This window comes from Rhinopithecus roxellana, chromosome 8 (assembly GCF_007565055.1).
Source record: "Rhinopithecus roxellana isolate Shanxi Qingling chromosome 8, ASM756505v1, whole genome shotgun sequence".
NCBI classification, from domain to species: Eukaryota; Metazoa; Chordata; class Mammalia; order Primates; family Cercopithecidae; genus Rhinopithecus; species Rhinopithecus roxellana.
This window is the reverse complement of record NC_044556.1, coordinates 112,136,209-112,149,657: the sequence shown is the minus strand read 5'-3', so window position 1 is coordinate 112,149,657 and position 13,449 is coordinate 112,136,209. Positions and strand designations below refer to the sequence as shown.

Here is a 13,449-nt window from a genome sequence, read left to right as displayed (position 1 = left end):
AGAATATGGGAAGATGTGTGCATGTGTGTGTGTGTATGTGTGTGTGAATAACTATGTATAATCTCCACACACTTCTGTCTGTGTATCTCTCTATATATAGCATATAGATTGTGTGTATATACATATATATGCATATGTATATACACACAGACACATAGGCAGACACACTGCACATGTATAGTATAAGGCTAAGTGGGAGAAAGAATATGGGAAGATGTGTGCATGTGTGTGTGTGTATGTGTGTGTGAATAACTATGTATAATCTCCACACACTTCTGTCTGTGTATCTCTCTATATATAGCATATAGATTGTGTGTATATACATATATATGCATATGTATATACACACAGACACATAGGCAGACACACTGCACATGTATAGTATAAGGCTAAGTGGGAGAAAGAATATAGGGAAACGTGTGTGTGTGTGTGTGTGAAAATATCTATGAACAATCTCTATACACTTCTCTCTGTGTATCTCTCTATAGCATAGAGTGTGTGTGTATATACATATATGTGTGTATATATGTGTATATATAGATACATATATACACACACACACATACATAGGCAAACACACTGCACATGTATGGTATTTATATTCATAAAAAGGTATTGGACCCTACATTTTGTTTATATGTCTTTGTAAGTAAATTTTTAAAACCCCATCTGAATATATATTTATTTAATATTTAAAATTGTCATCATTCAGTGTTCTGTGCAGGAAATACACACGAGGTAGAAGAAAAGGCACACATAATACTTTTAAGGGTAAACACCCTTTATCCCAAGTATATGGCAATACAGATACAATAAGCAAATCACAGTGGGAAAGGGATAAGAAAAAGTATATATACATATTTACACTCACCAGACTATGGAGGAAGCATGAGCAGACCAGGAAGCAACAGTCTGGGCTCCAGAGTCAGCCACTACACTCACCAGACAATGGAGGACTCCTCACTAGATGGGAAGAAACAGCCTGGGCTCCAGAGTCGGCCACCTGTCCATGCACAGAAGAGGAGAGGTCTCAGGAAGCTTTGGGGTGGTCTGCGACCCTAGCTCTTTCTGTAACTAGTTGTTTGGCATGTGCCCAGTCATGAGGGCCCTTCACGACTGGATTTGAGGAACACAAAAAGGTCAACTTGTTTTGGGGATTGTCTGTTGTTTTCCATAACTAATGTATGGAAACAGATTTCTCCAAAACAGAGCTGGATGAATGCCTCAGGAGGCTCATGGAACCTGTTCCAGGACTTGGTGACCATTGTTTGTGTCCATGTCCAACTGAGTTCAGATTTAATATTTAACTTTTCCTCCACATTCAGTTTCTTTAAATAGGCATCAACTTCATTTTGAACAACTGTGTGATATTTTACTGACTCTTAATTTATTGAATTCTTCCGTTGTTTATATTAATAATTACACAAGTTATTGCCAGGTTTTTTCTATTTTAAACATAGTTTTTATAAACCCATTTTGTAAACTAATGCAGGAACAGAAAACCTAGTATCACATATTCTTACTTATAGGTGGGAGCTAAACAGAGAGAACATATGGACACACAGAAGAGAACAACAGATGCCAGGGCCTACTTGAGGGCAGAGGATAGGAGGAAGGAGAGGATCAAAAACCTACCTATCAGGTACTATGCTTATGATCTGGTGAGGAAATAATGTGTACACCAAATCCCTATGGTATGCAATCTACCTGTCAATAGAGAATACCTACTTAGAAAACCTGTTCTGCAAACACGAAGAATCTAATAGTAATCCAATAATCTCTCATATGTTGAATGTTATGACTAAAGGACAAATATATCAAAATAATAATAACTAAGGCAATTTGTTAAGAGGTAGGCAATTCAACAAAATTCAAACTGTGGGCAGATGGAGTTAAAATGCAGAGGATTTTTTTTAACATTTTTCCCTTTTTCCCTTTTTTGTGATGAACGTTCATTTGTTATCTGTTCATAATAACTTGTTGGAACTATAAGATATTTTTGTAAGCCTCATGGTAACCACAGAGCAAAAATCTATAATATATACATTGAAAATAAAAAGCAGATAATTAAAACATAGTATCAGGAAAAACATCACGTAATCACAAATGAAGACAGTAAGAAAGAAGGAAAAGATAAAAGGAGTTATAGCACAACCAAAAAACAAGTAGCAAAATGGCAATAGTAAATTCTTATCTATCAATAATAACACTGAATGTAAATGGACTAAATTCTTCATTTAAAAGACATTGAGCAGTTGAATCCAAGGTAGAGCCAACTATATGCTGCCTACAAGAAACTCATTTCAGCTATAAGAACACACACAGACTGAAACGAAAAAATGAATAAAAAATCATGCAAATTGAAACTACAAAAGAGTAGGAATAGTTACACTTCTATGAGATAAAATAGCCTTAAAGTCAAAACTGTGAAAAGAGACAAAGAAAGTTATTATGTAAGGACAAAAGAATATCAACTCAGCAAAAGGATACAATTGTAAATATATATGGATTCAGCCCCAGAGCAACAAAATATAGAAAGCAAATACTAATAGATCTAAATAGAGAGATAGACTGCAATATAATAATAGACAGGTTTTAATACCCTACTTTCAGTAATAAACAGATCACCCAGACAGAAAACCAGCAAAGAAATGTTAGTGTTAACCTACACTCCAGGCCAAATAGACCTAAGAGTCATTTATAGAACATTAAATTCAACAGCTGCAGAACACACATTTTCATGATCAGCACTTGGAACATTCTCCATGATAGATCATATATTTGGCAACAAAAGTCTCAACAAATTCAAAAAGCTAAATCATATCAAGTAGCATTTTTCCCCCACTGGATTTTTAAAATTAATTTTTATTTTTATTTTAAGTTCTGGGGTACATGTGCAGGATGTGTAGGTTTGTTACATAGGTAAACGTGTCATGTACCATTGTGGTTTGCTGCACCTATCAACCCATCACCTAGGTATTAAGCCAAGCATGTATTAGCCAGTTTTCCCAATGCTCTACTTCCACCCCTTGACAGGTACCAGGGTGCGTTCTTCCCCTCCCTGTGTCCATGTGTTCTCATTATTCAGCTCCCACTTATAAATGAGAACATGTGGTGTTTGGTTTTTCTGTTCCTGTGTTAGCTTGCTGAAAAGCATGGCTTCCAACTCCATCCATGTCCCTGCAAAGGACATGATCTTATTCCTTTTTATGGCTGCACAGTATTTTATGGTGTATGTGTACCATATTTTCCTTATCCAGTCTATCACTGATGGGCATTTGGGTTGATCCCACTGATCATTAGAGAAATGCAAATAAAAACCACAATGAGATACCATCTCATGCCAGTCAGAATGGCGATTATTTAAAAGGCAAGAAACAACAGATGCTGGTGAGGTTGTGGAGAAATAGGAAAACTTTTACACTGTTGGTGGGAATGTAAGTTAGTTCAACCATTGTGAAAGATGGTGTGGCGATTTCTCAAAGATCTGGAACCAGAAACACTATTTGACCCAGCAACCCCATTACTGGGTATATACCCAAAGGAATATACATCATTTTATTACAAAGATACATGAATTTGCATGTTCACTGCAGTGCTATTCAAGTGTCTTTTTCTTTCTTTTACCATGATGTACTAAACTAGAAACAAATTAGAAAAGGTAGTTTGAAAACTATACAAATACATAGCAATTAAGCAACATGCTCCTGACTGCAGAATGAGTCAGTGAACAAATTAAGAGGAAAATTTAAAAATTTCTTAAAACGAATGAAAATGGAAATACAACATACCTAAACCTATAAGATGCAGCAAAAGCAACACACAGAGGAAAGTTTATAGCAATAAACATCAAAAAAGCGAAAAATATGTCAAATAAACAGCCTAACAATGCATCTCAAGGCACTAGAGAAGCAAAAACAAACCAAGCTCAAAGTTAGTAGAAGGAAATAAATAATAACAATCGAAGCAAAAATAAACGAAATTATAGCTAAAACAAAATGCAAAATATTAACTGAACAAAAAGTTTTTTTTTAAATAAAACTTTAGCTAAATCAACTCAGAAAAAAAGAGAAACAACCCAATTAAATAAAGTTAAAAACAAACAAAAAGACATTACAACAGATACCACAAAAATACAAAGGATAATTAGAGACTATTTGAACAACTATATGTCAACAACTTATAAAACCTAAAAGAAAAGAATAGGCCGGGCATGGTGGCTCAGGCTTGTAATTTCAGAACTTTGGGAGGCCAGCGTGAGCAGATTGCTTGAGCCCAGGAGCTTGAGACCAGCCTGGGCTACATGGCAAAACCCTGTCTCTACAAAAAATACAAAAAAAAAGAAAGAAAAAAAAAAGAAATTAGCTGCACGTGGTGGATATGTCTGTAGTCCCAGGTACACGTGAGACTGAGGTGGGTGGATTACCCGAGCTTGGGAAGTTGAGGCTGCAGTGAGCCGTGATTGCGCCACCGCACTCCAGCCTGGTGAAAGAGTGAGACCTTGTCTCAAAAATAATAAAGTAAAATAAAAACTTCTTGGACTCATACAGCTTACCAAAATTGAACCATCAAGAAACAGAAAGCCTGAACAGAACAATAGCAAGTAACAAGATCAAAGCATTGCATATCAATACAAATACAATTATTGTATATACAGTTGTGTATATCAACAATTAAAAATGTATATAAAATTTTCTAAAAATCAAGGAATTTAACCATGTTAACAGATTAAAGTAGAAAATGTATATGACTTTCAGTGGATGTAGAAGTAGCACTTGACAAAGTCATCACACATGCAACTTAAAAACTCTCAGAAAACCAAAAATAAAAGGAAATGTCCTCCATTGATAAAGGACAATTACAAAAAGCTTACAGTCACTATCTTAATAAACAGTGAAATACTGAATGCTTTTTCCTTAAAATGTGGATTTGAACGAGCAGGTCCACTCTTAACTTTCCCATTCATCACTGGATTAGAAGTATTAGCCAGGGAGGCCGAGACGGGCGGATCACGAGGTCAGGAGATCAAGACCATCCTGGCTAACATGCTGAAACCCCGTCTCTACTAAAAAATACAAAAACTAGCCGGGCGAGGTGGCGGCGCCTGTAGTCCCAGCTACTCGGGAGGCTGAGGCAGGAGAATGGCGTGAACCCGGGAGGCAGAGCTTTCTGTGGGCCGAGATCGCGCCACCGCACTCCAGCCTGGGCGACAGAGCAAGACTCCGTCCCAAAAAAAAAAAAAAAGAAGTATTAGCCAATGTAATAATGCGTTAAAGATAAAAAATACGTATTGGAAAGGCAGAAGGAAAACCGTGCTGACTCACAGATGACAAATTATGTACATACGAAACCCTTAGAAATCTAAAAAGCAACTTTAGAAGTAATTACTGAATTGGTCATGGTCAAAATACAAAGACAATATAAAAATCAACCATCTTAATGTATATTTGCAACAACTGGAAAGTGAAATTAGAAGTGTCATTTAAAATATAATGAAAACAATGGAAAATTCTTAGAGAATAGTGGACTGAAATAAACTGCAAACTACAAACCACTGCTGAGAGAAATAAAAAAACACCCACGTAAATTCAAAGTTACAACTTTCTCTCATGTTGGGAGACACATTGCTGGTAAATGTCCAGAATCTCCAAATGAGGCTCTATATGTATATATTCAATACATTTCCAAGTATCTCCAAATGAGGCTCTATATGTATATACTCAACACATTTCCAACTTAAGTCACAGATAAATTTTTTGAGACTATTGACAGATTGATTCTAAAATATATTTGTCTATAATTTATCATCATTACCACACTCTTCCTGATACTTCTTGAAGTTAGAATAAGTCTTTCAAATGTACACATATTTTCCAAGATGGTTTTGAGTATTATTTTATATGTATTTTAATTTTCAAACAGATCCATGAAACAGCAGAGAGTCCAGAAAGAGGCTGATACATTTATGATCAAGTTGTTGTCAAGGAAGACATCAAAGCTATTGAAAAATCTCTTCAAAATATTATGTTGGAAAAACTGTATATCCATATTGGAAAAAACTATTAATTACTACCTCATACTGTACACAACATTTAATTTGAGAGAAATCATAGAGTTGAGCATAAAATGTAAAATTCTAAGGTTTTAGAAGAAAGCAGTGGGGTATGCAAAAACTTCTTTTGAAGACACAGAAAGCACTAATCTTCACCAAAATGATAAAATTGACAGGATATTAAAAATATATGCGTATCAATGGACGTGTTGAAGAAAATAAAAAGGCAAGCCACTGTGGGAAAATATTATTAACACATGTGTATTTAATCATGGATTTGTGTTCTAAATGTATATTGAATTCCTGCAATACAATAGCAATGACAACAAATCAAGTTAAAAGATGGAAAAACAGACTTGAAAGACACTTAACAAAACATAATATACAAATGTCCAATAAACAATGAAATAAAGCTTATTTATTTCATTTATTAAATGAAATATTCATTTCTCTTATTGAAATAAGAGAAAAATAGTTTCTGTTTCTCCTCACATTGCCAGTTCTTCTGAACTTGCAGATGTCAGGAGTTTTAACATGTCTTGAATTTATAAAGTGGGTTAATGCATCTTAGAAATGAAGTTCAGTAGAACTGATGTGAAGATTCCCTTAATGCTTTCAAAGCAGCTCATTCTTCCCTCCGGTCTGTGGGGGATGCAGCTGGCCAAGCTTCATCCTTGCAGTTATTTACAGTCAGAGATCCACACTCTAACTGGGTCTCAGGATCATTCCATGAGAAGACCACCATTTGCTTCCCCTTCTTTGGAAATGTATTTCCGGATCTCCTCAAATTGTGTTATTTCTTCTCATTAATTAAACTGATTATCTTCTAAACACCAGGAAGACCTGGTGCAGAAAAACGTGTCCTATTGAAGTCAGATTTTGTTTGTGATCCTGAGGTTTGAACAGTTCCTCACAGAGCAGGCTTAGATCCTGAAACTCTGAGCCATCAGAGCTCAACATTTTCCTGCTTTTGGTGATCTGATAACCCAGAGGATTCTAAGGTCCTCTCAACTTTCCCAAATTCCACATGTATATCAATGACACGTGATGATCCTTTGGCAAAAATTCAAAGTCAATTCCTGTTTTAGTAAATTTGTTTTGCTCCATGCGATTTATCCAAGATGGAAACCTTTCCATTTATTTGCACCTTCTTCAGTTTCTTTAATCGATGTTTTTTAGTTTTCAGTGTACAGATCTTTTACTCCCTTAGTTACATTTTTTGCTAAGGTTTTTAAATGTTATCATAAATGGGATTGTTTTTCTTAATTTTTTTGACAGCTAGATCATTATTATTATTTTATTTATTTATTTATTTTGAGATGGAGTCTTGCTCTGTCATCTAGGCTGGAGTGCAGTGGTGCGATCTTGGCTCATTGCAACCTCCGCCTCCCGAGTTCAAGCGATTCTCCTGCCTCAGTCCCCTGAGTAGCTGGGATTACAAGTGCATGCCACCATGCCTGACTCATTTTTGTATTTTTAGTAGAGACGGGTTTCACCATGTTGGTCAGGCTGCTCTTGAACTCCTGACCTCATGATCCACCCACCTCGGTCTCCCAAAGTGCTGGGATGACAGGTGTGAGCCGCCACTCCCGGCCAGGTCATTATTTATGTATAAAAATATTACTGAGATTGGTTTGTTGATTTTGTATTCTATAATTTTACTGAATTTGTCTATTATTATGGTATAAATTTTTATGTAGTATTTGTGTGCTATTCCAACATCCTTACTGCAGTGCCTGTGGACAGGTCATGGCTACCCCAGGCATTCCCCAACCACAGACAGTTTTTAATTGTGATTCCCTACCACCAGACCCACAACACATCATCTATTTCAGTCCCCCTCTGATCTTTGCCATCACACACACACACATACACACACACACATCTGTTAGATAGAAATTAGTCAAAAGTGGAGTTTTGCTTGGATGTCAAATTGTTAACATGAAGCTTACCATTCATCCCATCTCTTCATAGGCACGAGTTAGGGTAAATCAAATTTTGTTTGGCAGTGACACAAACATATTTTGTCTCTTGAATGTAAGCAACGATTACCTGGGTGTTTTTATAAGATTTAACATGTACAAATAGAGCATGCATGCCCACCTTGGCCTCCCAAAGTGCTGGGATTACCAGCGTGAGCCACCACACCCAGGCGCTTCGTAACTTCTCTAAGTGTTGTTTCTTTCTCTCTAAAAGGAAAATTAATTGTCTCAAAGCTGTTTTAGGTATTACCTGAGAGGATGCATGAAAAGCCACTTCATAGTGCACCACACATGGTAATTATTAACAGATCATCCCTGTCTTGCTCCTTTCCAGATTTCTAAATCTAAAGTATTTTCAGCAGCTCATGGATCTTCTGCAAGAGTCTAATGCTTTATATTTATGTTCTAAAAGAATTTACAAAAGCTGTTAAGTTATCCACATTGTATCAACTCTGAGACATACATTATCACTAAACATAAATGTAAATGAATCTCCTTTCAATTGATAATATAGAGGTCTTCCCCATATTAGAAAAAAATGTATAAATGTGTTTGTAAATATATATGTACACTTATACACACATACACAAATTGTATATGTATATAATATACAATGTATACCTTTCATTCTATATATGTGTGTGTGTGTCTGTATACATACATACATATATATACACACACATACACATATAGCATACATTAAGGTTATTTGAATGTTTGTCATTGTAGTCTGTTCTTATATTTACCAAAATACATTAAACCAAAAACTATGTGTTTAATAAAATATTGATTTCAATAAAGAAGAATAAATGCATCTTTGGATTCAGATAAATGGGCCTCTGTTTCAAATGTTCAGAATATTGAACATTTGAATATTCAATGGTTTAGCTGTAGTCTTCAGACTAAGTTATATAGCCCTGTGGAGTAACAGTGTAGCTCACGGTATGATTTAAAACTGTTTATCTATGTATATATCTGCAATCGCCCACACACATAATCTTTATCTAATGTACAGTGAAAAATCTCATTTCCAAACACACTCTCTTTTGGTTTTCATTTTTATTGGCACATATTTGATTATCCCAGCCATTAATTCATTAGATGATCAGAAGCTTCAGGATAACCTCTGGGTCTATGCACAATTCTAGGTTTTTATATAAATATTATAGATTTTATAGCAACTAAATGAGATAAGCAGTATTTGAATTTCTATAGATGAAAAAACTAAAGCATACAAAATATAATGCCTTGTGCAAGGTCAAGCAACTATTAATTAATTTACAAATTAAGATGTGAACTAAAATGTGTCTTACTCCAAAAGTGGTTATTTACATCACTGTATCTCTCTTCAGCACTAGGGAGCCATGATAAGCTATAAGTTTTATGGAGATGGAATAGATATGTTTGTAAAATTGTGGCTTCAGTTTTCCATCTTTTTGTATCATTCATTCACCCAAGCAGCCTGTAAAGAAAACAAGAATGTATCTTGGAAACTTCAGGAGCTTTCATGCTTTCTTCCTGCATACAATATTTCCCCCTGTGTTTGCCTTCTCTTCAAAATAAGAGAAATACCAATTCATAAACTAAATAAAAGTCATTAGAAGCTAAATTTAGAACTTCATGAAGCCTCTTGGGTGCTGATCTCAAGGGATAAAACGGTGCCATGTTAAAGGCCTGCCCCTTTGTATTATCAAAATAAATAAATCTAACCAAATACTCCCCCTTGTGAGATACTGTTATTCTCTGTTGAAAGAAACACACGTGTCTATATCTCATTTTTCTCTTTTTCACTCTTGACTAGAAATGGGAATCAATGCATAGGTCCATCTATGTTTTTGTCATTGGATATTCAGGAAAGAGAAAAATCACAGGTGGCAAAGGTCTCAGAAAAGGGTGTGTATTCATACTTTTTTTTCTTTGTTTTAGTGAAGACATACCTAATGTATAATCCTTTGGGTTGTAATGCATGAAAGTTTTTTGATGAAGCTGTTAAGCCTTTCAAAGATGGACTAACATTTTCCAAATCCGAGTTGAGAAAATTTTGAAATTAAGATGATGTGCTGCAAATGAGAATATAGAATTTAAAAAATATCTTCCAAAACTCATATATTCATTGTATAATCAAATGATTTCTCCAGAATTTTTCTTTCATTTGTGGTTTCCATAAGCAGTCTTTTGCACCAACTCTGTGCAAACTACATGCACCAACTCTGTGCAAACTATATGTGTTATATCCTAAGGATTCAATATAATAAATCGCAATTCTTTCCTAAAATTTCACTAACTACAATGAAGTAGACCAAGAAAAAGGGAAATTGTTATGCTTGTCATGAAAGGAATATTGTACAGTGAGTATGAGATTAATAAAAACGACGTAACTGATAGTGCCTATGGGGTAAGGAAATTGTCTTTGAAAGAGTGCTTCTCCCTCAAAGGCATGCAAATACAAGAGTGTGTAGTTTCTTTTCCGCACAGATTTTATCCTGACATGCTTCAAATTGGGTAAAAGGGGGTGCGTGGAACTTAATTAAAGTTGACAGGAATCAGAGGAAGATGAATGTAATCACTAATGTTAGTGAGGCTTCTGATTAAGTTGGAATCCAAGACATTGATAATAGAAACAAATATACTGCATTGTGTTCTCTAGGGTTAATCAGCTGTCTTAGCATAAAACCAGAACATGTATATTATATGGTGTTACATTATGTTATTTTCATTAGGATCCTTGTCGTAAAAATCAGTAAAATAGAAGTCCTAGATAACTCTTGGAATATTGTGAGAAAATAATGATACTTGGACTAAAAATCCCAAATCTCTTCCCACTTCTACAACGTGCCCCTTACTTGATAGCCATATGACTTAAGCAACATAAACTGAAATAATGTAAGTTTGAAAAGACTAGAAAGGCCTCAGGTGTCAAAGAGAATGGGAAGGTATCACAAATTTTGCTTCAGTTAGAAAAACACTTTGGTCCTAAATTGTGCACAGCACCTGGATCATAGAAATTGCTCAATAAATGTTTGCTGAAGGAAAATATGGATTACATGGATGACGTATGTTTGCTTGCTTATTGTAATAAAAAATTTGTATAATTTGACCATTTTTATAACTAAAAGGAAGGTATAAATGGGATTGATACAGAAATGACAACTTGGAGAGTACAGTGAGGGACATCAAGATACAAAACACTCTGAAAAATGTTGACAGGTATGGGAGAATACTGGCACCTTCTAGAGAATGTAGTATACCCAAGATGCCATAAGGAAGGGTCCTGAAAGCACAGGCCACAAGCAGTGGGCTCTCGATAACTTACTACACATGTCAGAGGCTCCACCAAATGACCATCAGAGACCAAAACAGCAATGGTCAACCCAAGGAACAGAGGTGAGCTTGCAATTATCAGTGACCAAATACGTTAAAAGAAAAGAAAGCTAACATGAGGATATCTTCCATCACAAGTATAAGCATCAGATTAGGAGGAAAATTATTTATAAAAGGTAACTATTTCTACTGGGTAAGAGTAAATAGCTTGACTACTAAAAAATAACAAATAACCTTACATATAAAGTCGATATGAATTACATGATTACTATAGACAAGGCAAAATAACCCAATTAAAATGGTTATTATTCACATAATTTGCATTTTCTTTTGAAGGAAGAAATCAATCTTGAAAGAAGTTGATACTGACGTATCCAGCATGTCTATGTGACTATGAAGACAGACTATCATAAACACAAGATATAACTGGCAAGCATTCAAGCAAGCACGAGTTTGGATGGAACTTATCTGCATGCGCACGCACACACAAACACACACACACACTCTCTCTCTCTCTTTCTCGCTTTCTCTCTCTCTCAAAAGAAACTGGACACTGCTGGATTTTATAATTTAATAATTTCTTTTTCTAGATTTCTTGGGAACATGGAAAAAAGAAATCTAACAGTCGTCAGGGAATTTATCCTTCTGGGACTCCCTAGTTCAGCAGAGCAGCAGCACCTCCTGTCTGTGCTTTTTCTCTGTATGTATTTAGCCACCACCTTGGGGAACATGCTCATCATCGTGACCATTGGCTTTGACTCTCGTCTCCATTCCCCTATGTATTTCTTCCTTAGTAACTTGGCCTTCGTTGACATTTGTTTTACGTCGACTACTGTCCCCCAAATGGTAGTGAATATGTTGACTGGCACCAAGACTATCTCTTTTGCAGGCTGCCTCAGTCAGCTCTTCTTCTTTGTTTCTTTTGTGAATATGGACAGCCTCCTTCTGTGTGTGATGGCATATGATAGATACGTGGTGATTTGCCACCCCTTACATTACACTGCCACAATGAACCTGTGCCTTTGTGTCCAGCTAATGGCTGGACTGTGGTTTGTTACTTGCCTCCATGCCCTCCTGCATACTGTCCTAACAGCACGGCTGTCCTTCTGTGCCTCCAATATCATCCATCATTTCTTCTGTGATCTCAACCCTCTCCTGCAGCTCTCTTGCTCTGATGTCTCCTTCAATGTAATGATCATTTTTACAGTAGGAGGTCTATTGGCTATCACGCCCCTTGTCTGTATCCTCATATCTTATGGAATTATCTTCTCCACTCTTCTGAAGATCACCTCTACTCAGGGGAAGCAGAGAGCTGTTTCCACCTGTAGCTGCCACCTGTCAGTGGTGGTGGTGTTTTATGGCACAGCCATCGCTGTCTACTTCAGTCCTTCATCCTCCCATATGCCTGAGAGTGACACTGTGTCAACCATCATGTATTCAGTGGTGGCCCCGATGCTGAATCCTTTCATCTACACCATAAGGAACAGGGATATGAAGAGAGGACTTCAGAAAATGCTTTTCAAGTGCACAGTCTTTCACCTCAGTGACTGAATTCAATAATACTAATGTGGTGATAAGAAAGTGTGACTAGATGCTCACAATAACAGTGAGAAGAGAAACCAACTGCTATTAAATGTCTCCCTTATGCTGGAAATTGTAAGTACTTTATGTGAATTATCACATTAAATCCTCTGAGTAAATATCTAAAAACTATATAGCATTCTTTATACAGAAAGTGAATCTTAGGGAAGTTAAATAGTCTGCATACAACCCATAGCTGATAAATAGTTTCTGACTCCCGTACAAATATACCTTAGTGATGAAAATCTCTGTGATATAGTTCCCAAATGCTACATATTAAGATAAATTTTCCTAAACTTCTTGTCTGTGAGTTCAGATTTAGAATTAAAGGAGCATAAATTCTAAGTTCTCACATTTTAAACAGTGAGTCTTCTTAAAAAAATCACTAAAATAATTTATTTAAGTTTTAAAGTATGTATGCTTTCCTCCAATCCCCTCTCACTTCAAATACAGTCAGTGATTTTATTCTATTGACTCATGTCCTTGTCATGCGTGTCCCTAACTGGTCTCAGG

General features: G+C 35.9%; 1 protein-coding gene across 1 annotated transcript; it reads left to right on the top strand.

Moving 5' to 3' along the window:
• The first annotated feature begins 11,678 nt into the window (after window positions 1-11,678).
• LOC104681138 (olfactory receptor 1C1) lies at window positions 11,679-12,972 on the top strand. Its single transcript, XM_010387356.1, has one exon. It carries the CDS (start codon window positions 11,959-11,961, stop codon window positions 12,904-12,906), a length of 948 nt encoding a protein of 315 aa, XP_010385658.1. The 5' UTR covers window positions 11,679-11,958; the 3' UTR covers window positions 12,907-12,972.
• The last annotated feature ends 477 nt before the right edge of the window (window positions 12,973-13,449 follow it).